Source organism: Colius striatus, chromosome 23, assembly GCF_028858725.1.
Source record: "Colius striatus isolate bColStr4 chromosome 23, bColStr4.1.hap1, whole genome shotgun sequence".
Classification (NCBI taxonomy): Eukaryota; Metazoa; Chordata; class Aves; order Coliiformes; family Coliidae; genus Colius; species Colius striatus.
The window spans coordinates 2,353,694-2,378,287 of record NC_084781.1 but is presented as its reverse complement, the minus strand read 5'-3'; the positions used below and the strand labels follow the sequence as shown (position 1 = coordinate 2,378,287).

Below are 24,594 nucleotides of genomic sequence, written 5' to 3'. Positions count from 1 at the left end.
GATAGTTCAGTAGAGGCGGGGAGGGGGGGAACTTGCTACTTGGCAGCTGAGGATTTCTTCTTCTAGAGCTGTTTTTCACAGCCCAGGTGAGGCCAGCACCGGGCTGTGTCCCTCCACGCTGCTCCCTTTCCACTTTCTGTGCCTCCAAGAGCAGGGGTACTCCAGTGCTCCTCTCCCCAGGGGACCAGCTTTCTGTGCATCCCTCCCTACCCTACCCCAGACACATTCAGTGGCTCCAGCTCCGGGGGAAAAGGGGTTATTTCCACTTCTGAGGAAGAGCTCAGCCTCCCTGCAGCCCCAAGGGCCATCAGAAGGAGCCCTCCGTGAGTGTTCACAATGTCCCCTCCACTGAGACACCAGGACAGGCTATATGAGGTATATAAGCATCCCAGTTGATTATCAGAAGCATGTTGGGGACCAGCTGCTGTCATTGAGAGACAGAAAGATCTCATAATGGATGGGGGGAGGAGTTTCATTGGAGTGATGAAGAGTCCTCAGCAGTGGATGAGGAGCAGATTTAGTGACAGCAATAAGCACCTCAGCATCAGGATGGGCTGCACAGGGGGTGCCCAATGGGTCTTTTTCCCCCATGAGCTGGTTTTGTGTGCAGAGAGAAGGCTGGGTATCTCAGTAGTGCTCCCAAACTGCCACCACACACCCCAAGTCCTGCATGTCCTCACAGCCCACGCTCCTTCCCAGCATTTTCGTTTGATTCCATGATTAAAATAGGTCCTTCTCATAGACAAGCTGGTTTCAACGTGCTTTCAAGCTCCAGCAAAGGCTGCAAGCACAGCTCAGGAACTTGTGGATATATGAACCAGAAGCCAAGGCTGTTGCTTAAGCCTCTGAGCCCACAGCCCATAGCCTGGCTCGTTTGGGTGCCAGGTCGTGCGCCTTGCAGTTGAACTTGTGACCCAAAAGAATCATCTGATGCTGCTGGGCTCGGTGAATCAGGGCTTTTGTCTGCTGGCCAAAGAACTGCACGTCCAGGGATGTCGACAGGGACCACAAAGAGAGAAGGGCTAGCACAGGGAGTGTGTGTTCAAGGGGAAAAGGACACAACCTTCAGCATGTCGAGGTGCCAGGAGGGAATTTCTCCTTCCCACAGCACTGCCCTGTTCAGCAGGACTATCCCAGAGACCACAGCAACATCCAGGGTGGCACATGGTCACCGAGGTGCCACCTTCCCACAGCAGCACCTGACCCCAGCTGAGCCCTATTTGTGTTGCCTTTTCCCTCTGTCTCAAGGACATGATGTGGTTTTCCCAGCCCCTGTCACTCTAGAAGACCCAGCCAAAGCCCTTTGAGCAGCCTCAGGGTTGTGATGTCTGCTTGGGGTGCTTCTCTCCCCAGGGCACCTCCTTCAAACCAGGGTGGGCATCTGTGTTGTGTCTCCTGCCAGCACAAAGAGGCAGATTATATCAATTAGCCATGACAGGAGAAGGTCAGGGCCAGGAGGGAACAGGCAGGTCCCTTCTTTGGGGACCTCCTGGCAGTTTCTTGCACCCTTGCTATCTGCACAAAGGACTTGGTCCAAGATACCAGCTTGATCTCGCTCTGCACATCTTTGCAGATGCCTGGGGCTGAACCTGGCTGCTCTTCACCCCTCTGTAGTCAGCCTGGATCTAATGGAAATGGGCTGATGTAGGTGATCCAAAGGAGAGCACATGGCAATAAGGGAATGGAAGTGGAAGATGCCTTTGAACCTCATCAAACAACTATGGATAATGAGGTATATTAAGGTGTATGTTCAGTTTCTACCTTGAATTTTGCCTTTAAGCCACTTTAAGGCAAAACCTGTCTCACCCAGGCCTAATCCAGAGCTCACCCTCACCTTGAAATACCAGCATGAGCTGCTCTGCAGTGTGAAGCCTCCTTCTTCATCCCCTCCTGGCTTCATCCCCAGCCTCTCTGGGCAAGTGACAGCAAGTTCTTTTCCTTCCATTGCAATGGCAAGGGTGCAAAGCCAGAAATAGAAGGCAAGCAAAAAAACACCCCAAGCCCAGACCCCTCAGGTAGCTCCTGGTTGTTCCCATTCACAAAAGCAACAGTCTTAAATAGACCATCTGAGAGCTCCAGGCCAAAGATTGAGTGGAAAGATTGGAGGCAAGGAGAAGCTGGGTTTGCAAGCCATCTGAAAGGTTGGCAGGTCAGAGGCCTGCGCTCTCACCCAATAGTTCAGGCTGTGCTCTCCCAATTCCCCACCACATGGGCAGGAAGGAGGATCCTCTCCAGGGGCTGAAGATGAGTCAAAGTGAGTTGTTGGGTGGCTTTCCAGGAAACAAATGCTGACCTGGGTCTAGGTAAGGTCATTGAGGGAGAGATACACGAGAAATCTGAGCATGTGGAAGTGTTTGTAGCCTAAACCTTAGAATCATAGAGGGGTGGGGGTTGGAAGGGACCTCTGGGGATCCTCTAGCCCAACCCTCTGCTAAAGCAGATTCCCCTCAACCACTTCACACAGATCTTGCCCCATCTTTGGTCCAGGAAGATTCTGAATGTAATTAGATACCTTCTGAAGATGATGAGGATGCTCTGCCTTGGGTTTCTCATGCAGCACTTGCACTTCATCCCAGTAACAGGGATGGCAGCAGCATTTTACCTGCCCAGTGAAAAGGGAGGATCTATGCTTTAAAAATCTTCAAGCACACATCTGTGTGCAACCCAACAAAAATCAAATCAGCTTCATCCTCCCCATGCACAGGAGAGAGGTCCCTGCTCCTTAACTCACTGCTCCTGCAGCAGGAGCATCTCTGCTGCTTTCTTCACCCAGCGTGGCAGGAGTTTGATGTGGGAATACCAAAGCATGCTGAAAAGGCACATCCCAAACCTTAGTTGTGCCTGATTTCCAGCCAGCATTGCAAGCTCTGAGGTTGCTGGTAGTCCATATAAACCCAGAAAGCATCCAAAAACTCCTGCCTCCTCATCCCTTGTGGGATTTCAGTCCCTCTCTTGTTTAAAGGAAGACAGAAACAAGTTGTTCCAAGAAGTGGAAATGCAGAGGAGCTAAATGCCAGCCCCACATATTCCCCACAAAACCAGTTCTTATTGTTCATACACACACCTTCAGGCTGAAGATTTCCAACCCAGGACTTCCCAGCTCTATATTGCACCCACCTGCCTGACACAGGGGCCATCCACGATTCATTATGCTTAGAAAGCTGTTTATGGAGTCACTAAGCTTGGTAAAAAGGGTGAAGGAAGCTGCAGGTGTGGATAAGCCTGAAGAGTTGGTCACAAGGATGCACATGTGATATAAACCTGGTGTGCTGGAGAGTCACAAGCCAGCTGCTGAGGATGCTCCTCACTCAGGCAAACCCTTATGAAGCTGGTTTGGTTTTGTCAGCCTATAAACCATGTCAGAGTGGAATAAGGAGGAGAGGGGAGCCCATCAGACACGTGGATTTCTTTCTAGAGAGGAGTATTTTCATTGTAGCCATCTAGAACACATTTATTTAGTCCTCTTTGTGGGTCAGTTCACAGGACATGCAGCCCTGGGGCATCCTATGTCTCAGGATACCCTGCAAGCCTCAAAACCCAGCTAGGAAGGGGAGAAGCAGCTCCCCAGGGAGCACAAAGCCTGAGAGGAGGCTACAGTGCTGGAGATAGGATTTAACCCTTGATTTTGGAAAGCCATAAACCTGCTTCTCTTCCAGTCACACCTGCAGGCAGCCCGAGCTCCAAAACCACCCTGAGGCGAGGTTGCCCTCCGCTGGCACCTTCTTGCTCTGCACGGTGAGGTATGAAATGGAATCGGATGCAATGGGCTGTGTTACCAGTCATAATGTGGTTAGAGAGAGACACGGCTCTTAAAAAGGTGGTTAAAAAGAGGGAGGTGCCTTCAGGTGGTTTAGAAATCAGAGGTAGAGTCCTGACAAATGGATTCAAATCCAATCAGAACCTTGGTCCTTTGCTCTTGGTGGGTTGGGGTCTGTGGCATCAGGAGCTTTCAGGGGTGGCATCATCAGCTGATAGACCCAGATTCGGCCTGGCTGGCCCTGGCCTTTCCTAAATCCTAACAAATGTGAGTTCCCCACCTTGAAGGGAGCTGGTGGGGATGCTGCTTTCCCCCAGCATCACTCTGACAGCTGCCCCATCTCCTGCTCTGTCTGTGCAGGGTTCCCAGGCATGGGCTGCAGCGTCAGAGGGGTGGAATATTACACTAAGGGGAAGGCAAACCCATTTCTGAGAGGGTGCTGAGGGTTTGGAGGGACCAAAAGCTGACTAGGCACCATTTATAAGGCACGGGTACCCTCTCGTGGTCACACAGCCGATGTGCAGGGCAGCGAGTGCAGCTTTTTGTGCCAGGTTGGGACGTTTGAAATCATTTGTCGCTTCTCTCTCGCTCCAAATCTCACCCAAATCTCTCCTTTTCCTGCAAGCCGAAGGCAAACAACCACCTTCCTGACTGTCCTTTGCCAGCTTTTGCAGCTGAGATGATGCCACTGAAGAGAGCTCAACCAGAGATATAAAGCCAGGCTCCTGATTTAAAGCCCAGCTGCTTTTGTGGGAGGAGATTTCATCCCAACTTCTTACTTTAAAAGGTAAAGAAAAGAATGAAATAGCTTCTCTAGACCTTAGGTACTGCCTACAGGAGCCTTTCACTCTCTTCTCGCTGGGATAGGGATGGATTGAGGCTTTTTTCTCACCTCCAAATGTGGGGCAACACGGACATCTAGTGGTGGTAGTGATTGGGGTTGTAGCTGCTTTGATCACTCAAATGACTCTCTCGTATGTTTTTTGAGGGAGGGTTTTTTTCTGAGCTGAGGGCACAGCAACTATGGGAAATGCCAAAACCACCGCGAATTTGGATGCCATCCCGTTGGGAGCAAGGAGGACAGAGCAAAGCACCCCAGAGCACCCCCCCTCAAAATGAGACACACTCACTGCTGCAGAGCAAAAGCAGCAAATGCAACGTGGGCATCATCCTGGCAGCCAAAACCATCCCTGGGAGAACGGGTGCCAGGCAGCAGGAGCTCCGGGAAGGATACAGGAGGTGAACTGCAGAGCTTTGTGGGGACACACAGAGGGGAAGAGGACAGACATTTGCAAGCTGTTGGCTCAAAAGGGTCTTTAAATCACAGTGAGGAAGGAGTTTAATGGCTTTCACATGCTGAGGCAGCCCCATGGAAAAGAGAGCCTCAGCCTCGGTGGCAGGGGAGGTTTGCTAAGGAGATAAGAAGCAGGAACACCCAAAAATCTTGGGGTGCTTCATGCTCTGCTGGGGGGAGATGCAGAGGGGCAGCCAGCTGAGGGTTTGCTGTCTCCCAGCCTTGCTCTTTGTAGAGGCTTCATAACGAGCCTCTTGTTGGCTACAAGTGATTCCAGCTACCGTTTGCAGAGCTGAGCTGCTAATGGAAACCAGCGGTGCCTCCGAGCAAACATGCAAATGCAAGTCCTCTCAGATCAAAGGTGCAGCTCCCAGAAAGGAGAAAGACAGGAATCAATTGCATCCTGTCAGGAGAGATGTGCCCCCGTGGTGCCTGCAGCCCTACCTGTCCTCGTTCAGAGCAGGGCCATCACCTCTTTGCCCCCCTTCTCACAGCAACCCTGGGAGATGCCCATGCAGGCGGCTTCAGTGGGGTTTGGGCTTGGAGGAGGCAGAATCAATGCTCACTTTTGGCTTCTAAGTGCTGCTCCTACACTTTCCTTCTGATTTTAACATGCGAACTGTTTTTTCTCCTCAGCTGAACAAAGCTGCAGAGAGAGGAAAACCCACCCTGGCCACTCTGAAGGAGCTGCTCCAGCTGCAGGCTGAGCTCCCTGCCAGGAGAGGAGGGGGCAGCTGAGGCTGTCAGGGGAGTGCATTTGATACACAGCCCTGGAGAGATGGCCCAGCCTCAGCTACAGCAGGCCTGGCATTGTAATCACAACTCCCCCCCTCCTATGGCAGCAAACCTCACACTTTAAAAAGAAGTAACCAGAGCCTCAGCCTCAGGGCAGCACTGCTATTTAGAGCCAGGGCTGTGTTTACTATATAGGTAGGGATGTGGCTTTTAAGTGGAGATAATAATAGAGAGGCAGATGTAAATACATCCTGGAGTAAAGGCAGAGCAGCCTTTAACCCCGTGCCCCCTTGCTCAGCCAGTTTCCCCCAAACCTCGAGGTGCCAAGTGCTGTTTTACCCTTTTGTGTCTGTTTAGATTAGGCTAAAGGGGAAAAAACCCCCACAGCCACAGTGCAGAGGGGGCTGGTCTTTGCATCCACAGCAAGGTTAAAGGAGCACAATCATGTGCTAATCCCTATAAAAAAGGTTTAGAAGAGCAGGGTATGGAACAAGATAGGACCCACCACCCCCAGCCTGTGGCAAACACATCTCAGTGCTGCACAAGGGGTGCTCCAGAGGCCAGGAATCTGATGAACTAATGGGGAAGGAGGCTTTGAGAGGAAAGAAGGAGTAACAGAGCAGGAGTGATTTCCCTTTCTCCATTACAGCTGGTTGTTCCCTGGTGCTGAGCGGGTTCCCAGCCAGGGACAGTGTGTTTCTGCCCAGCTCCTCAGGTTTGCTACCACCCAGCACATGACCCGGTTTCACAGAATAAGACATTTCAAACCTCTGCAGGCTTTTTCACTCACTGAGAGGGAATGTGGATGGGAACAGAAACTCAGTCTGAAAGGGAGGAGATGTGAGTTTTAAATGGTCACACAACACCCCCCATCTCCCCCCACACACAAAAAGTGACAGGAGGAGCTGCATTGTTTCACTCTCCTAGGCATTTTTCTACAAGCCTGGTTTAGCCCATTGCTTTATTCCAGCTGGAGGAAAGCTCATGTGGACCCAGCTGTTGGTTGAGGGCATGGAAACCTCTTTGTCTGTGTCACTGTCAGAGCTGCCCCGGGGGCCCAAAGCACTCTCTGTCCCTGGCTAAGAGAAGGAGCATGGGAACCTCCGCAGGCACCTTCTGCCTTGCAGCCTCAGAGGAGATGCTCTCCAGCTGCAGAGAAGGGATGCTGGGGGAAATGGGAGAGGAATCACCCTAGGGATTAGAAGAGGGGGACTGAGGCAAGACTCTTTCCCCGAGACCCTCCGCTGCCCTCCTGGGCAGGATCAGGCCCGGGCGGGCGGGCAGAGGCTGGGCTGAAGGGGTTAATGCTGGGAGAGTAACAGGCTGGAGTTGACACTTGGAGGCAGGCGGGGCTCCCGGCGCCTGATTGGCCTCAAATCGCATCCAAAAGTGGGTTGGTTGTGGGGTGTTTTTTTTCTCTTTTAGTGTGGGGTGGGTTTTTTTTTTTCTCTCTCTTTTTTTTTTTTCCCTTCTTTCACTTCTCCTCCTCCCCCAGGCTCCGGCTGGCAGGGGAGGGGAGTGGGGAACAGCGAGAGATCAAAAATAAACCTCTTATGTCAAAAGCCGGGGGGAGAAAGTATAAATACGGCGCCGCTCCGCAGCCGGGCTCGGAGGCTGCGGGGGAGCCGAGGGTCCGGCCATGGGGCGGCGGGAGCTGCTGCGGGGCCGGGCTCCGCTCCACCTGCTGCTGCTGTGCCACGCGTGGGCTCTGCCGCCCGCGCCGCGGGACGCTCAGCCGCTGCTGCCCTCCCGCCTGCCCGCGCCCCCGGGGCAGCTGGCCCTGCGCCTCGCGGCTTTCGGGCGAGCCTTCGTCCTCCGCCTCCGCCCCGACGCCGCTTTCCTCTCCCCCGTTCTCCGCCTCCAATGTCTGGGAGGTCGGCGGTGGCCGGGACGGAGCGCGCCTCGCCGGGACTGCTTTTACGCGGGAGCCGTCGAGGGAAACCCCGACGCCCCCGCCGTCCTCAACCGCTGCGGCGGAGGTCTCCGAGCCGCTTTCCTCCTCGACGGAGCGGCTTACGAGCTGCAGCCTCTCGGGCATCATCCCTCGGCCGGACCGCCCTGGAGACGCCCGCACCGCCTCCAGCGCCGCGCCGCCCCGCCGGGCTGGTTCCGAGCTCCCGCCGCCCCGCCGGGCTCCGTCCGAGCTCCCGCCGCCCCGCCGGGCTGGTTCCGAGCTCCCGCCGCCCCGCCGGGCTCCGTCCGAGCTCCCGCCGCCCCGCCGGGCTCCGTCCGAGCTCCCGCCGCCCCGCCGGGCTGGTTCCGAGCTCCCGCCGCCCCGCCGGGCTCCGTCCGAGCTCCCGGGCAGCCGCTCCGCCGGGGGAAGCGCTTCGTGTCGCAGGCGCGCTACGTGGAGACGCTGCTGGTGGCCGATGCGTCCATGGTGCGCTTCTACGGGGAGGACGTGGAGGTAAGGGATGGCGATGTGTCCCCTGCATCCCTGCTGGCTTCATCCCCGCTGTCTCTCCGCCTCCTCTCATCTTCACCTCTCCATCCCTTCCCGTCCCGTCCCTGCTCCCCCAGCTTGCTGCTTCATCCGGCAGCCCCCTCCCTGCCCACCCACCCAGGGATGCCAGGGACCACTTGGGGTGAGCAAGTAGAGAGCTGGGGATGGGGTGGTGGGCTTTGGAGAGCCTGTGTCTGCTGTACTGTGATGTCCCCAAAGATGAGGGACAGAGGGGGTTAATGATAGGATCTGAGAATCGTGCCTCTCTTGCTGCAGGGAAGGAGCTGTGCTGAAAAGGGCTGAACTCCCTTTCAGCTGGGAGCTGGGGCCAAATAGTAAATAAACCAGGGGCTGAGTAATGTGCAGGGCTGCTCCTGAGCCACCTGTCAGCAGCTCTGCAGATGCACCAACAGCCCTTTTCCTCCAAACACCACGGCCAGAAATGCTCTCCCTGCTTCACCCACTCTGGCTGCAGAGCCCGTGCCCTGGGAGCAGAGATCCTGCCCTCTTTGCCTCTCGCTGCCCTCTCCAAGGCTGTTGTCTGATCACTTGGGTTGTTTTTCACCTCTTTCAAAGCCAGCTCTCCAGCATCGTGCTCCCTGCAGTTGTTTGGCTCCCAATTCAGCTTTGCCTGGTCGGGTTTTCACAAGGGGTAAGCAGGCACTGAAGCTGCCCACCCTCTGTGGTGGATTGTTTGGGTATAGAGCTGTTAGAGGACTCCTTGAAGCTGGAGCCCAATCTGGCAGCTGAGATGAGGGGCTGCATTTTGGCAGCCTGGCTTTGCCATTTGTGCCTGCTTTCTCCTTTCCCTAGAGGCTTCATGCAGCTTCTTCACTCCTAAGAAAGCAAAGTTTTCATTCCAGACCCTGAGAAATGCTAAACCTTGGAGCTCCAGCTGATTTCAGCTGCTCAGCATCACTCAGGTTTTGCCCTTTGCTCGGTTTTGCCTGCGTGCCACTGAGCCAGGCTGGCAGGAACAGATAGCAGAGGGTCAAGGAGCGACTTGGAGACAACCTCCTCAGAGCTCACTTTCCCCAAGAGGATGGGGGAAAAGTGGATTTCATCTTCTGGTGTTCACAAGTGAGGGGCTGAAAGGCTGGTACCCTGCCCTGGTTTGGCTGGGGCAGCCCTGGGGTGGCTGATGGTGCCTGGTGGATCTGTGACCCCTTAATTAACAGAGAGTTCCCAGTTAGTTTATCTCCCATCTTGGCATCATCTCCTCTGCATCACCTCTCGATGGGAAGGAAGCTTTTAAAGATCTCATTTGGGATGAATGGGGCAATAATATGATGAAGTATTTGGGAGAAAACTTCAATCAGTAAAAAAAAATACCCTACAAACCACCTGCTGGGTTTGTGGGTCTTTTGTTCTCAGCACCAAAACTACAGGGAGAAGCCCAGTTCCTGCTAACTCAGGAGACCAAAGAGCCACCTCCCTTCTCCCTAAATACCTACAAAGTGCTGGCTTGCTGTTGAGATCTCAGAGAGCTGACTAAGAGGTGCACAGGGAGCAGAGAGGTTGAGTCAGAAGAAATCACGTCTGTGTAGTGGATTTTCTTCCCGTAACCACACTTTAATTACCAAATATTTATGAAAGGTCAGGAGCATTGTTTGTGTTCACGGTTATTTTCTTGCATGAGCTGTAACAGTTCAAGTAGAAGATGTGTTCAAGCTTTGCAAGTTGTAATCAATGTCCTGCTGTTGTCAGGAAAGTGCTATTAATGATTTATTTCTAATCAATCCAAGCCTTATAGCTGAGCTGTTAATTCAGATAACAAGAGCTTAATTCTACCTCCATCAATACCCCATGTAAAACCAGGAGGGAATGATGAGGTGAGGTTTGGGGGGGGGGTTAATGATTCATGTGGCTTGATGCCTGCAGGAGATGGGGTATTTGGTGAGAGGAATTAACAGCAGTGCTCAGCAAGTCGTGGAAGACTTGGCAGGATGAGCCCTGCAGTGATGAGGAGTCCCCTTATAGATAGGGGTGGGTGTGAGGCTCCAGGCTGGACACTCAAGTTATCCATTGCATGTTTTCCCCACAGGGGAAATGCTTTTAAAACCAACCCATGCTGGTGAGCTGCAGTAGCAGAGGCAGGGAAACTGAGGCAGGGTGTAGAGGCTAATCCCTGTGGCATGCAAAGGAAAAGGGTGTTTGGGCTGAGCACCTGCAGCACAGGCTGCACTTGCAGAGATGCTCAGGGGCTGTTTGCTGAGACACCTAAAGCACCAGGCGGTTATGAAAACTGGCCACAGCTTCCCCAGCCAGTTGGCAGCGGGTTTGGATTCCTGTGGTGGGATTTCTCCAGTCTCTTGGGTGCAGATGAGACACATTTCCAGGTTTTCTTCTCCAAGCACGATGGCTACGAGCCTCTTTTCTGTTTCCCTTGCTCTTGCAAGTGAGGAATCTGTGGTCCCTGACTCCAAGAGCTGGTAATGACTGAGCACCAGTGCACAAGCAGATCGGGCTGATTCAGCTGGGATTCCTCCTCTGACTTCTGGGCTTTTTCCAGGCAGATTTAAGAGGTTTTAGGAGTGCTGTTGCAATCTCTTTTGCCTCTAAAACCAGAGTGCACGAGCACAGGGCACTGCTGGGGTCCTGCTGCCTGCTCTCCCACACCCAAATTCAGCATCAAAGTGACCTTGGAGGTAAAGCCAAAGGCACCTTAGAGCCTCAGATCCCCTCCTGTCCAGTTCCTAGGCTCACTTCAGGGTATTTTGCAGCTTGAGCTGGTGAGTTCACATAATAATCTTTTGACAAAAGGAGCTTAGGCCCCTCCTGTGCCCATCCCAAAGGCAACCAGGGTGGGATTAAAGGGGATCTTTGCAAAGCAAAGGGGAAACAGCTCTGCTGCTGCCAGTCCCTACCGTTGCTGGTTCTTTCCCCCTGGGATTTGTTCCCCCCTGGGTGTGACCCTGAGCCTGCATCCTCTTTGGTGGGAGGGCTCAGAGGAGCAGGCAGCCTCCTCGACTATTCCCCCTGGCCAATGCACTCGCTTCCTTGCATCACCCCGGAACGTTCAACAGCTGCTGCTTTTCAGTCCTGAAAGTGCTGGCACCGGCCACTGCGGATTATCAAGGGCTTTCGGTATGAAAGGCACAGCGTGAAGGGAGCCAGTTCCCACTGAGGCAGCCAGGAACGATTGCAAACTGTCCCGGGATGCTCTCAGCATGGCACTTTTGTTTCGTGGTCATCCCTTCCTGCAGGGAGGTGGTGCTGGTGGCAGCCCTGAGCGTGCCTCAGTTTCCCCTGCCTTGAAAAAGGTGGAATTGCAAGCCAGCCCCAAATCTCCAGCAAAGAGGGGAAGAGGAGGGGGGCAAAAATCACGTGGCAAACAGAAAAGGGATGGGGCAGGGAGCTGGGGAAGCAGGAGGGACAACCAGGACTCTGGTCCCTGTCGCCTCTGGCTCGTCCCCCCCATTTCCCTTGGCTGCCACTCACATTTTTGGAAGGGAATTCTTGGCCCAGGCTTGGAACCACAGGATGAGGCTGGCAAGGCAGCCACCAGCCTCTGTGGGCATCCCAGTCACACCAGCACGCAGACATCGCTTCAGGGGACAGACACAGCCTGGGATATGTTTTTAGCAGTTGTTTTTTCAAAGCCAGGCAGCCCTCACACAGGACCCCTTGTTTCCCTCCTCCCATCTCAGCGTTTCTTCTCTTTCCTGGCTTCTAGGGAGAAAGAGAGGGGTGGGGGGGCAAGGAGGGGGAAACCACACCAAGCCCAAAGACCCTGTGAACAAACAAGCCAAAGCCTAAAGCCCCAGGTGGTGGTGAGGATTTCTCTGCAGGGGGAGGAGAGTGGTGGCAGGGTGTGGGACGGGTGCTCCCTGCCATCCTCCCTGCACTGGGTGGATCCGGACGTATTAGATCATTATGTGCATACCACAGGAACTGTTGATGTCTGGGCAAGAGCAGCTTCTCCCCCTACACACACACACACCCCCCACCCCCAAAATAATAACAGTCATTTCCAAACAGACCCAACCAAAACAGTTGGAGGATCTGTCAGCTTCCCAGTGGTTCCCATGAAGGGGAATGTAAGCAGAGGTTTTGCAACAGTTGGTACCAGAAAGTGAAATCCTTCAATGTTGTCAGGTTGAAAACAACCACTTCAGTTCCACATGCTCTGATTTGGATCGGTTTGGGGTGTTTTTCCTCCACTGCTGACCCTCTGCACTTGCTGTCTGGCAGTGCCAGTGTGTGGCTGGCATAGGGCTCTCCCAGAAGCAGCGATGCCGTGGCAAAGAGGGAGGTTGGAGCTGCTGTAACACAGCTCTGGCAGATCAAAGGCATCTCCCCTCATTTTGAGGGGGAAATGGATGGAACTTGATTTCTCTTGAGATCAGAGGGAGCTAAGGATTGCTGCCATTGAAAGAAGGGGTTGGGGTGGCTGAGCTATGATGTTCATGTCTGGCTGTAAAAGCAGAGCATGGGGTAGAGAAGGGATGTTCAGGTGATCCTCTCAGGCTTGGGCTGGTGTCCTCTCCCCCCAGAGCAGTTAAAGAGCTGATCTTTCCAGCTGTATTTACCAATTAGACAGAAATCCTGCCGAGATCTCCCAGGATGCTGGTTGGAAATGGCAGGGGATGCACAGAAACCAGTCTGTTTGCACCTCTGGGCTCACCAAAGCTAACCCCACGGCTGCCTCGTGTGATACCCACATCCTCAGCCTCGCTGCTGGGGAGGAAACCTCCAAGAAGGCAATGTTCCCTCCTGGGTGGCTCAGCAAGCCAGAGCTTGTTTGCAGAGGCACAGGGAGGATGGGACGAGCGGGATTCAACTCGTCTGCAGCCAGTTGTTGGCCAAAAGCGCTCAGTCAGCCTCTCCTGCGCCCTGGGGATCCTCTCATTTGCTTTTGGCCTCAGCTCCAAAGCTCCAAGCCAAGGCGGTGCAGGTGGATTGCTGCTCTCCCCAGAGCAGTCAGGGTCCGTTCTAAACCCAACCACCTCCTGCACGGTCCAGGAATGGGTATAAATAGACACCAGATGGTGGAACAAGTGAATTTGACCTTTTAATCTGCACTAAATAGCCTTTTGTTCAGTTTGCTTTCCTTCCATCATCTTCCCTTTCCTTCCATCATCTTCCCTTTCCTTCCATCTCTCGTTTCCTTCCATCACTTTGGCTTTCCTTCCATCTTCGCTTTCCAGGTGAAGGGAAGGCAGATGGAGCTTTTCCAAGTCTCTCTGTTCCTGCTGCCAAGTTTCTTGGCTAAGATGTAACCCCGAGGATGCAAGGGGTCAAGTGTCTCAGGGGATTTGCAGTAGGAACTGAGAGCTCACAGATAACCACCACCAGGATGGAAAGAAGCCTGTAATGGGTTAGGAAAGAGCAGGGCAGGATTTGCTCCCTTGGAAAGGATGAATGATCCCATGATGTGCAGCTCCAGCTTGGAGCATCCTTCTAGGTCTTCACACATGTAAACTGAGGAAAGCTTTGTGACCTTTTTTTGTCAGAAGATTCCCAATGGATTTGGGGTAAACAAATTCCTTCTTGGTCCCCTGGAGCAACCGCTGGTGGGGATCTCGCCGGGGTTTCTTGCCTTGGCGGTGACTTCCCTGTGACATTTGTTGCATGCTTCACGCTGGGATGTGAGTCACATCATGGAGATCTGGCCAGTCTAAATAAACCAGGCTATGCAGTGCTCCCATCATCCTTGCTAGGGCCTGCCCTTGGATAATGAGCTGGGGACGGCTTGGGATACATCCCGCTGAAGCAAAACATCTGTTTACATGGAGCTGCCAGCGACGGGAGAAAATGTGGCAGAATCATTTCAAATAGCCACAGCTGCCCTGGGCGAGTGTGTCTGGCTCAGAGAGAGCTCAAATATGCCATTGCTGTTAGGGGAAAGGGCTAAACAGCTCCCTCATTCACTAATCACCACGATGGATGAGCACACATTGCCAACCCCACTCAGGAAACGTGTCTTTGGAGTCAACGGAGGGTTTGCACCGAGCCCTTCCAGTTTCATTAGGTAGCGGCGCTGAAGGGGGACCCTGGGGTGGAATCTGTCTGGGGAGGAGAGAAGCCACTTTCTCTTTCCCAATCCTACAGTTGTGTAATAGCTGCATTTTTTTGTCCTGACTGCTGGGCCTGGAGCTGGTGCCAAGCAGGAGAGGAATGTCGATGCTCCGATAAGATGTTTACATCAGCCTAAACATCGCCGGCGCGTTTGACATATTAAGTCATCTCTGCTTGTGTCCCCACACCCCCCCTTCCCCTGAGCCAGGGGATGCTACTGGACAAAGGCTCATCCATCAGAAAAGACTTTAGGCCTGGTTTGTTGCCGAGGATGTTGGGTTCAGACCCTGCCAACCAGCACGGGGTGGGGGTTTGACACCGGGTTTTGCAGCAGTGAGGTGATTCCTGCCCCGAGGCAGCCAGGGTTAATGCTTTGGGAATATGCAGGAGCACTCACCCAGGCTAATGAGGTGTTCTCAAAGGGTTTCTGGGTGCACAGGGTTCATGGCAGGTGAGATGCAGTGGCTGGAGAAGGGGGTGCAGGGGTTGCCCTGCCCGTCCTTCCCACTGGCACAAGGTGTAAAGCATCATGCCCAGAAGAGTGTGGGCAGCAGGTCAAGGGAGATTCTCCTCTCCCTCTGCCCTGCTGAGGCCTCTTCTGGAGTCCTGTGTCCAGCTCTGGGCTCCCCAGCTCTAGAGAGACAGGGAACTGCTGAAGAGAGGCCAGCACAGGGCTACCAAGATGCTGAGAGGATGGAACAGCTCTCTGGTGAGGAAAAGCTGCAGGACCTGGGGCTGCTCAGCCTGGAGAAGACTGAGGGGGGACCTCATCAACATAAAGGGTGGGTGTCAGGAGGATGGGGTGACACTTCTTTCTGTAGTGTCCAGCAACAGGACAAGGGATAATGGACATCAGCTGGAACACAAAAAGTTGCCCTTAAACACAAGAAGAAGCTCCTTTGGCATTGAGGTGAGGGAGCCCTGGCCCAGGCTGCCCAGGAGGGTGTGGAGGCTCCTTCCATGGAGGTTTCCAACCCCACCTGGACACGTTGCTGTGTCCCCTGAGCCAGGGGAACCTGCTGTAGCAGGGGCTTGGGCTGGATGAGCTCTGCAGGGCACTTCCAACCCCCACCATTCCATGATTCTATGATCCTGTGAGAAGGCAGCACTTAGCCCATCCATCCAGGTGGCTGAGGCAGTCTGGATGTGGCAGGCTTCAAAAACGAGGTGGATTCCTCCTCTCCTAACAAAAACCAAACCCAGAGCTCTGCAGCAAAGGTTTTACCCTGCCTGCCTCTCTCTTTCCCCACAGAACCACGTCCTGACCCTGATGTCCATGGCAGCTCACATCTACAAGCACCCCAGCCTGAAGAACTCCATCAGCCTGGTGGTGGTGAAAGTGCTGGTGGTGGACGAGGCGGCCGAGGGCCCGGAGGTGTCGGACAACGGCGGGCTCACCCTGCGCAACTTCTGTAGCTGGCAGCAAAAGTTCAACCCCCCCAGCGACAGGCACCCGGAGCACTACGACACTGCCATCCTGCTGACCAGACAGGTCTGAAGGGGCTCCTGGGGATGCTCTGGTCTGGGAAGAGAGGAAATGAGTCAAGGTGTCCTTGGGCAGAGAGGAGGGATCCCCTCGTCGCGCAAAGAATGGACTTTGCAGCAAAGCAGTGGAAGCAGTGCTTGCATTTAGGGTGCAGAGCACCAGTGGGTTGGCCCAGAGATGTCAGGGCTTCTGAAGGTGGGACCATTTCAGTCTGCTTTAACCCCCCTGGGCTCTGCTCCCAAACAGGATTTCTGTGGGCACCAAAGCTGCGACACGCTGGGAGTGGCAGATATCGGCACCATGTGCGACCGCAACAAAAGCTGCTCGGTGATCGAGGACGAGGGGCTGCAGGCAGCCTACACCCTGGCCCACGAACTGGGTAAGCCATCCCTTCCCCAGAGAGGGGGAGTCTGCTTCTTCAGCCCTCTGTGGGCAGCTCTGCTGTTGGGAGGCAGATGTAACACAGCCCAGCACCAACATCCCCCAGCTTGGTATCACATGCCAAGCCTCAGGCAGCACTGAGGAGCTTCTGGCACAAGCTGCTTTGCACCAGCAAAGGCACTTAGAAGTGCTTGAGCTGCTGTAAATCAGTGCATTTGCCTGATGTGATGAGCTAAGGCATAGGGTGGGACCAAGCTCTTCTCCCCTTTTGGCACTCCGTTCCATTTTGAGCCCCTCACTACAAGACATTGAGGTGGGTGAGTGTGTTCTGTTATTTGCTTCTGATTTCTCAAAGCAAATAGTTTTTGCAGCCATAGGTGCTGCTTGGTACCTCATAGATGCTCCCACGTGCAGCAGAGCAGGGCCAGGGCTGGGAGGCTGCAGCTCATCAAGGTGCTCTGCTCCCCAGGCCACGTGCTCAGCATGCCCCACGATGACTCCAAGACCTGTGAACGGCTCTTTGGGCCCCTCGGAAAGCACCATATGATGGCCCCTCTCTTCATCCACCTGAACAAGAGCCAGCCCTGGTCTCCTTGCAGTGCCATGTACCTCACTGAGTTTCTGGATGGAGGTCATGGTAAGGAGCCTCATCACTCAAGACAGCTTTATCCTGAATTGCTTGGGGGTTTCTTTACACCTGAAGGGGTGTGTAGGGTGAAGAGATCTGGGGGTGTTATTTGACAGTGGCTGAACAGGAGCCAGCAGCGTGCCCAGGGGGGCAAGAAGGCCAAGGGCAGCCTGGCTGGGCTCAGCAGTGGGGTGGCAGCAGGAGCAGGGCAGGGATTGTCCCCTGTGCTGGGCCCTGGGGAGGCTGCAGCTCCAGGGCTGTGTCAGTGCTGGGCCCCTCACTCACTGCCACAGCGACACTGAGGGGCTGCAGCGTGGCCAGAGCCGGGCACTGAGCTGGGGAACTGTTTCCCTGAGAGGGGTGTCAGCCCCTGTGCCAGGCTGCCCAGGGAGCTGGGGCAGTGCCCAGCCCTGGAGGGATCCCAAAGCCGTGCAGCTGAGGTGCTGAGGCCATGGGGCAGTGCTGGGCTGGGCAGGGTGAGGGGAGGGCTGGGACTGCAGCAGCTTCAAGGGCTTTTCCCACTGCAGTGATTCAATGACTCTGTGAAGGGTGGGTCAGGTCTGGGGTGCCCTGCTTGGTGGAGCCCATGGTGTCAAGCCCTGGTGTCTCTCTGCCTCGCCCAGGTGACTGCTTGCTCGATGCCCCCGCTGCCCCCCTGTCCCTGCCCGCCGAGCTGCCCGGACGAGGAGCCCTGTACAGCCTGGACCAGCAATGCCAGCAGATCTTTGGCAAGGACTTCCAGCACTGCCCCAACACCACAGAGGAGGATATCTGTGCCCAGCTCTGGTGCAGGACAGGCAGTGGGGAGCCCCTCTGCCACACCAAGAACGGCAGCTTGCCTTGGGCTGACGGGACCCCCTGCAAAGGCCACGGGCTGTGCTGGGATGGCCACTGCATGCCACAGGATGCCCTGAAGCCCCAGGTAAGTAATGGCTTGGATTGGGGACCAATGGGACCCTTTGGGATTCCCAAACCTCTGCTGCCTGTCCTGCCATCTCCTGGACTAGCTTTGGATTTGCCTCTTTTATTTTCTGGGTATCTCTTTCATTAATCTTTAATACTGGCAAGCCCAGCTTGCAGATAAATGCTGAGACACCTTTCACCAAGGCACGGTCTGGCCTGAATCAGCTGCAGTTCTGCACCTAAATCATCACTTCTTTGCCCTGCTGGGGGAAACTGCAGCGATTTCTGAGTCAGTCAGCAAAGTACTTAAACCCAAGCTTAACTTTAAGCACGTGAGCAGACTGGTGGAAGTCAGCAATAACTTGACATGAAGCTTGTGCTCAAGTGCTTTGCTGGATCAGGGCCCCATCTGGTGACACAGGGAGAGGAACTGGGGGGAGATTTCAGCATCACTCCAGACCTTTGGCTGCTCTGGGATGGAGCAGTTGGGGATGGGAAGGTTTGGGGGTGTAACTATCAGCTTCTGATGGCCTCTTGCAGGTGGCAGTGAACGGTGGCTGGGGCCCGTGGAGCCCCTGGGGCTCGTGCTCCAGGAGCTGTGGAGGTGGTGTGCAGTTCTCCTACCGCCTCTGTGACAGCCCCAAGCCCCAGCACGGCGGTGGGTACTGCGAGGGGCAGCGTGCCAAGTACCAGTCCTGCCACACCGAGGAGTGCCCGCCCCACGGTAAGCACGGCGCTGCCAAGCACCCCTCCCTGGGCAATGCAGCTCCCACAGGCACCCTCACCTCCCAGAGCCCTCACCATGCATTGCTCTGCTCCTCCTGAAACAGTCATTTCTGGGGGGAGGGCAATGGCCTGCTGAGGTTCAACCAGGGCAAGGGCAGAGTCCTGCACTGGGGAGGAACAATCCTGCAGCAGGACAGGCTGGGGGTGACCTGCTGGAGAGCAGCTCCAGGAGAGGGACCTGGCAGTGCTGAGTGATAATAAACTGCCCATGAGCAGCAACATGCTCTCGTGGGCAAGAAGCCATCGGCAGCCTGGGGGCATCCAGCAGAGTGTGGGCAGCAGGGTGAGGGAGGTTCTGTTCCCCCCCTGCTCTGCCCTGGTGAGTCCTGTGTCCAGTTCTGGGCTCCCCAGCTGCAGAGGGACAGGGAACTGCTGGAGAGAGGCCAGTGCAGGGCTGCCAAGATGCTCAGGGCACTGGAGCATCTCTGTGAGGGGGAAAGGCTGCGAGACCTGGGGCTGTTCAGCCTGGAGAAGACTAAGGGAGGAATCTCATTAACACAAGTACCTAAAGGGTGGGTGTCAGGGGGATGGGGTGACACTTGTTTCTGTAGCATCCAGTGACATCAGCTGGAACACAAAAAGTTCCACTTAAACACAAAGAGCAAGTCCTGTGGTGCTGAGGTGAGGGAGCCCTGGCCCAGGCTGCCCAGGGAGGGTGTGGAGGCTCCTTCTCGGGAGGTTTCCAAACCCACCTGGACACATTCCTGTGCCCCCCAAGCGAGGGGAACCTGCTGTAGCAGGAGGTTGGGCTGGATGAGCTCTGCAGGGCCCTTCCCACCCCCACCATTCCACGATTCTATGATCCAAGGGGGACAGCAGTTCCAGGCTGCTTCCTGCAGCTTTTGGGACACACGATAACTTTCCTTTCAGGGAAGAGCTTTCGGGAGCAGCAGTGTGAGAAGTACAACAGCTACAACTTTACAGATCAGGAAGGGAACCTCCTGGAGTGGGTTCCCAAGTATGCAGGAGTGTCCCCCCGAGACAGATGCAAACTCTTCTGCAGAGCCAGAGGGAGGAGTGAATTTAAAGTCTTTGAGGCCAAAGTAAGAACCCTGGTGATGGTAATTGCCATCCCCACGCCTTACCCCGTCTCGTATCACCCACACAGAGCCATGCCCTGATTGCTCCTCCTCATCCCCCTCCTTTCCCAGGTGATTGATGGGACACTGTGTGGGCCAGAGACCCTCTCCATCTGTGTCCATGGGCAGTGCATCAAGGCTGGCTGTGATCACATTGTGGGGTCCTCCAAGAAGCTGGATAAATGTGGGGTGTGCGGCGGCAACGGCTCGACCTGCCGGAAAATATCCGGCTCGCTCAACCGATCCAAGTAAGGGCAAGGGGGCTGCAGAGGTGGGCTGGGGGGAGGGAAAACAACTCCCCATATCACTCTTCTGTTGGTTTTATTACAGTAGTACAAGGTTAGGAATATTAGGACTCTTCCTAGGGCACGTAAAGCCAGTTTTGCTTCCTGTACCAAAAGCATCAGGCGTAGCTGCAGACCTCGTGTGCAGCAGACGGACTCTGGGAGTGCTTGGCTTCCCCTCTGGGCTGTTAACCTGGGCTTGCAGCCATGCAGACACCTTCAAGCCTTGCAACAGCCTGGTCTCCTCCCCAGACTCCAGAGCTTGCTCTAAGTTTATCTTAGGGCACCATTATTCAAGCCAAGCAGTTCATTTCCTAAAATAATAGCTGGTGTTGACACGGGTGATGGACTCAGTGCACCACTGCAATTAAATCTGCTGCCTCCAGTTTACAATATGCATCTCTCCCCAGCACAGCGAGCTGGGGATGTACTTGGAGGGCTGATGCAGGGTATAAATAGTTCATTTCCCTGAGCTTTGAGGTGAATTTCAGCCCTGGGACACGGACACTGAGGCATCCTCATCCCTCTCCCAATATCTCTGTTGCTTTGGCAAAGAGCTGAACTTCAGCCTTTTGTTGAAAAGATGGTAACAAAAGCCCAGCACATCCAATTGTGTGTGGTGAGGTGACTCACACAGTCAAATTAGATTTCCTAAATGGTTTCCTTCCAGGGAACCAGCTGAAATGGGGCTTCCACTCTCCTATGAATTGTTTGTGGTTGACTCAAGAGAGCTTAGTGTGGTAGCCACAGCCAAGAAGAGATCCCATTAAGATCAATGTTAGGGAGGTCAGGGTGACTGAAAGCAGTGTTTGACTTGAGGGCTTTGTTCCAAAGTACTCCAAGCCTAATTAGTGGCTGCAGCATCCACCGTGGGATGTGTGGAAAACGATCCTGCCGGCCCCACAACACGAGTCACGCCGGGGGCCGTCTTATTAGGGCAGCAATTAATTACCACTAATTGAGGCAGAGACACTTGCCCATGGATAGGGATGGTTTTGCTGCCATAGTGCTTGTTCTCTTCTAGGAAAGGTTTTCAAGTTAATATCAAGTCATCTACAACAGGAAGTGTCTGTTGGGTTAACTGGTTTTAGCAGCAACATCTGGTCCCTGTGTGTATCCTCTGTGCGTATCCAGCAGCACCCCTCCTGTTCTGATGCTGTCCTTCAGCATCACCAGTGGCAGCTTCACTGGGCAGAGCCAGGCTTTTAGTCCCAAACACTTCCACTCATTTCAAAAGAGAGGGAGTAAAGAGAATTCCCCACCAAGGCTGGTAACACTGAGGCTGTTCATCTGCTTGCATCGCTCCTGTTTTGCACCTAACTCATCAAACTCTTCCAGCTGGGCACATACCTGGCACAACTGCAATGGTTCCAGCAGGGTTATACAGCAGGATAGCCTCAGAGCCACGATACCCCTGCACAGCTCTCCTGTTAATAAGCCCAGGCAAATAACTGTGTCCCTCTGGCCCACGCAGATACGGCTACAACGACATCGTCACCATCCCCGCTGGGGCAACCAACATCGACATCAAACAGCGCAGCCACCGCGGGGTCCGTCACGACGGCAATTACCTGGCCCTGAGGACCCTGGAGGGCAAGTACCTGCTGAATGGAGACTTTGCCATCTCAGCTGTGGAGCAGGACATCTTCATTAATGGCACCATCCTGAAATACAGCGGCTCCATGACAACCCTGGAGAGGCTGCAGAGCTTCCGACAGCTCCCAGAAGCCCTGACCGTCCAGCTGCTGACCATCGCCAGTGAGGTGTTCCCACCCAAAGTCAAGTACACCTTCTTCATCCCCAAGGATGTCCCTTTCAGCAAGCAGAAAGGCAAAGAGAAGAAGTCTGCCAACGTCATCCAACCGATGCTGACCTCCCAGTGGGTCCTGGGTGACTGGTCCGAGTGCTCCAAGACGTGCGGCTCCGGCTGGCAGAGGCGGACGGTGGACTGCCGGGATGTGGAGGGTCAAACCTCCTCCACCTGCGACAGAGCCCTCAAACCCGAGGACATCAAACCCTGTGGAGATGTCCCCTGCCCTCTCTGGCGCCTGGGTCCCTGGTCCCCCTGCTCCCAAACCTGTGGCCAGGGCGTGCGGGTGCGTGACGCCTCGTGCATCGATTACGCCGGGAAAGTCACCGCCCCGGAGAAGTGCAGCTCGCCCGGGCCACCGCCGGCCACCGCCCCCTGCGTGCTGCAGCAGTGCTGAGCCAGCCTGGCCTCGGGGCATGTGCCACCCCGGCTGTGCCAGGGCAGGATGGCGAGGGTGCCACGGGCCTGCTCGCCAGACAAATAACCACTCTCCAGTGCTTCATCCTCACCCCATCGACATCTACCTCAGAGCGGGGAGTAACAGCGGCAAAACGGAGAGGAGGCACTTCTTTTCCTTCCTTCCTTCCTTCCTTCCTTCCTTCCTTCCTTCCTTCCTTCCTTCTTCTTCTTTTCCTTTACTTCTTCCTTTTTCCTCTGTGCTGGGCCCTGGGGAGGCTGCAGCTCCAGGGCTGTGTTCAGTGTTGGGTCTCCCATGACACTGAGGGGCTGCAGCATGGCCAGAGCTGGGCAGCGGAGCTGGGGAAGGGGCTGGAGCACAAGGGTGCTGGGGGGAGGGGATGAGGGCATGGAGGAAGAGGAGGCTGAGGGGAGACAGGAGCACTCTCTGACACTCCCTGACAGGAGGCTGCAGGGAGCTGGGGGTCTTCTTCTCCCCAGTAATAAATGACAGGACAAAAGGAAACAGCCTCAAGGAAGGCTTTATCTTTTGCCTGAGCTAAGCTCCTGTGAGACCCTTTTCTCACTACCCAGGCAGGTTTGGGATGGGACTGTGGAGTGAGCTGCTCCCCTGAAGACATACCAGAAACCCCATCATTTCTTTGAAACCTCAAGATCTTCAGCCTTCATCTCCAATAGGCATCTCCTATTAAAACCAAGGGCTCTGCAGTTAAGGACTGAGGGTGTTGAGGGCCTGTCTCTCTTCTTTTTTCTCTTTTTTAAGGAAAGAAGGGAAAAAAATAAAGGCCAGCTGCAAAGTTTGGATACAGAGCTGTTTGGGTTGTAGATCAGACCTACCTTCAGGCAATGTTCTTCATCTGCTAATTAATCTCCAGGAATTTAAGCCCTCTCTTGCTCTAACAAATAGCTGGATGCTAAAGTCATGTAGCCTTGCAGGGTTATATGCTTTTTCCCCTTTTGAGTCTGTGAGGGTTTTAACTCGAAAGGCCAGCGTGTGTTTCCTTCTCCAGAGTCATAACGAGCATTTAGGATGGGTCAGAGATGTCTCTGCTTGAGACAGTGCCAAGGAAAACATCTGTATTTATCACACAGGAGTTGTGCACACCGAGAGTCTCTTCCAGCTTGTTGTATTCACTGCATGGGTTGCTTAGCCAGAGCTTCCTAGATGCAAAAACTGCTTTCCTAGATGCAAAATCTCCTTTCCTAGATGCAAAAAACCCCTCCCTGCCATGGGCAAATCCTGCTGCTTTTCCAGTATAGGGACCCAGCTGGGAGCAAGGGGCCCACTGGGATGAGGTGTGGGGTCTGGGTGATGTTAAGTGGGCTTCCTGCCTTAATCTTCCCATAGAAACACGTAGCCTTTATGCTGATTTAAGTCAAAGAGGTTATATATTAGGATATATATATGTGTATATATATGTTTCCCTTCAGTGAAGGATTTGTAGCAACATACTGAGCCTCTTGTGTTAGGTATTTATTATCAATTCCTGTTTGGGTTTGTACAGTAGCTGGATGGAGAGAACAAAAAAAAGAGGTAAAAAAAAGAGAGGAAATAATAATAACAATAACAAAAAAGACTGTGTTTTAACATGCTGCTCCCACATCCCCACTCTGAAACCTGCAAAGGAGTCAGAGAGGGGGGATGTGTCTGCTCATCGTTTAACCACTCGGGTAGATGACGGTGTCTCCCTCCTCCCTGGTGCCCTCAGATCAGGGTGTGATTGCCAGCTGAGCTGTGTAAGCACAACAGCTTTGTGTTTTCTTCTTAAAGGGGAGGGGGAGGAAATGTCATTTTCCACTTTTTAGCCTTCTGTTTGTATTTGTTTTTAACTTTTGAAAGCAGTCTCCTTGTGACTCTGCCTTTTACCTCTTCAATAAAGGGTTTCCTGCCTCTTACCTCTTTGCACTCGCCTCCGTGTGCACTTCTCTCAGGGTCTGCTTTTTAATATCCATCCCAAGAGCAATACTTTCAAATCTCCCTGGTTAATTCAGTTCTGCTAACCCCCAAAAATATGACATGACAAGAGCAGACAAAAGCCAGGGAGCAAAAATGATCCCCCAGGAATTTTGACTGGCCTCTGCTTTGCAGCTTATGAGCACTCACCTCTTCTCTACCACAGATAATTCTGCCACTTCCTAGCAGGATGGACAGGGCTAAACCAGAGGGGGATGCTGGCTCCTTGGCTTAATAATCACAGCCAGCAGGAACTCACTGCTGCCTGTCTAGGTGTGGGGGGTCATCCTCTGAAATGCAGGATGGCTGAAATGGGCTGATGGAGCTAGAAGATGCCGCTGCTGGGCAGTGACTGCTCACGTGCAGCCACAGGAGAGGGCAAGGGAAAGGGTTAACCTGTGGCACTACCTTAATGGGCACATGCCGCCCTATTTATAACCAGGTGTGACTTTCAATTTAGATGACAGCCTGGTCCTGGGTTTCTGCTCATTAAGGCAGCAGCCTGCCCTGACTTTTCCTCCCTGCCCCACTTTTCTTTGGCATTTTGTTGCTGTCATTGGGTTTGAGTTGAATAATTGGAGTTTCAAACAACGCCACAGGCGTTGGGATATTACCT

General features: G+C 54.1%; 1 protein-coding gene across 1 annotated transcript; it reads left to right on the top strand.

The window, feature by feature from the left end:
* The first annotated feature begins 7,245 nt into the window (after nt 1–7,245).
* ADAMTS8 (ADAM metallopeptidase with thrombospondin type 1 motif 8) lies at nt 7,246–23,920 on the top strand. The gene is made up of 9 exons (XM_062014108.1): nt 7,246–8,193; nt 15,503–15,742; nt 15,983–16,115; nt 16,587–16,754; nt 17,369–17,667; nt 18,189–18,372; nt 19,305–19,477; nt 19,586–19,761; nt 21,272–23,920. Exons 1-9 carry the CDS (start codon nt 7,426–7,428, stop codon nt 22,002–22,004), a joined length of 2,874 nt encoding a protein of 957 aa, XP_061870092.1. The 5' UTR covers nt 7,246–7,425; the 3' UTR covers nt 22,005–23,920.
* Nucleotides 23,921–24,594: the final 674 nt, after the last annotated feature.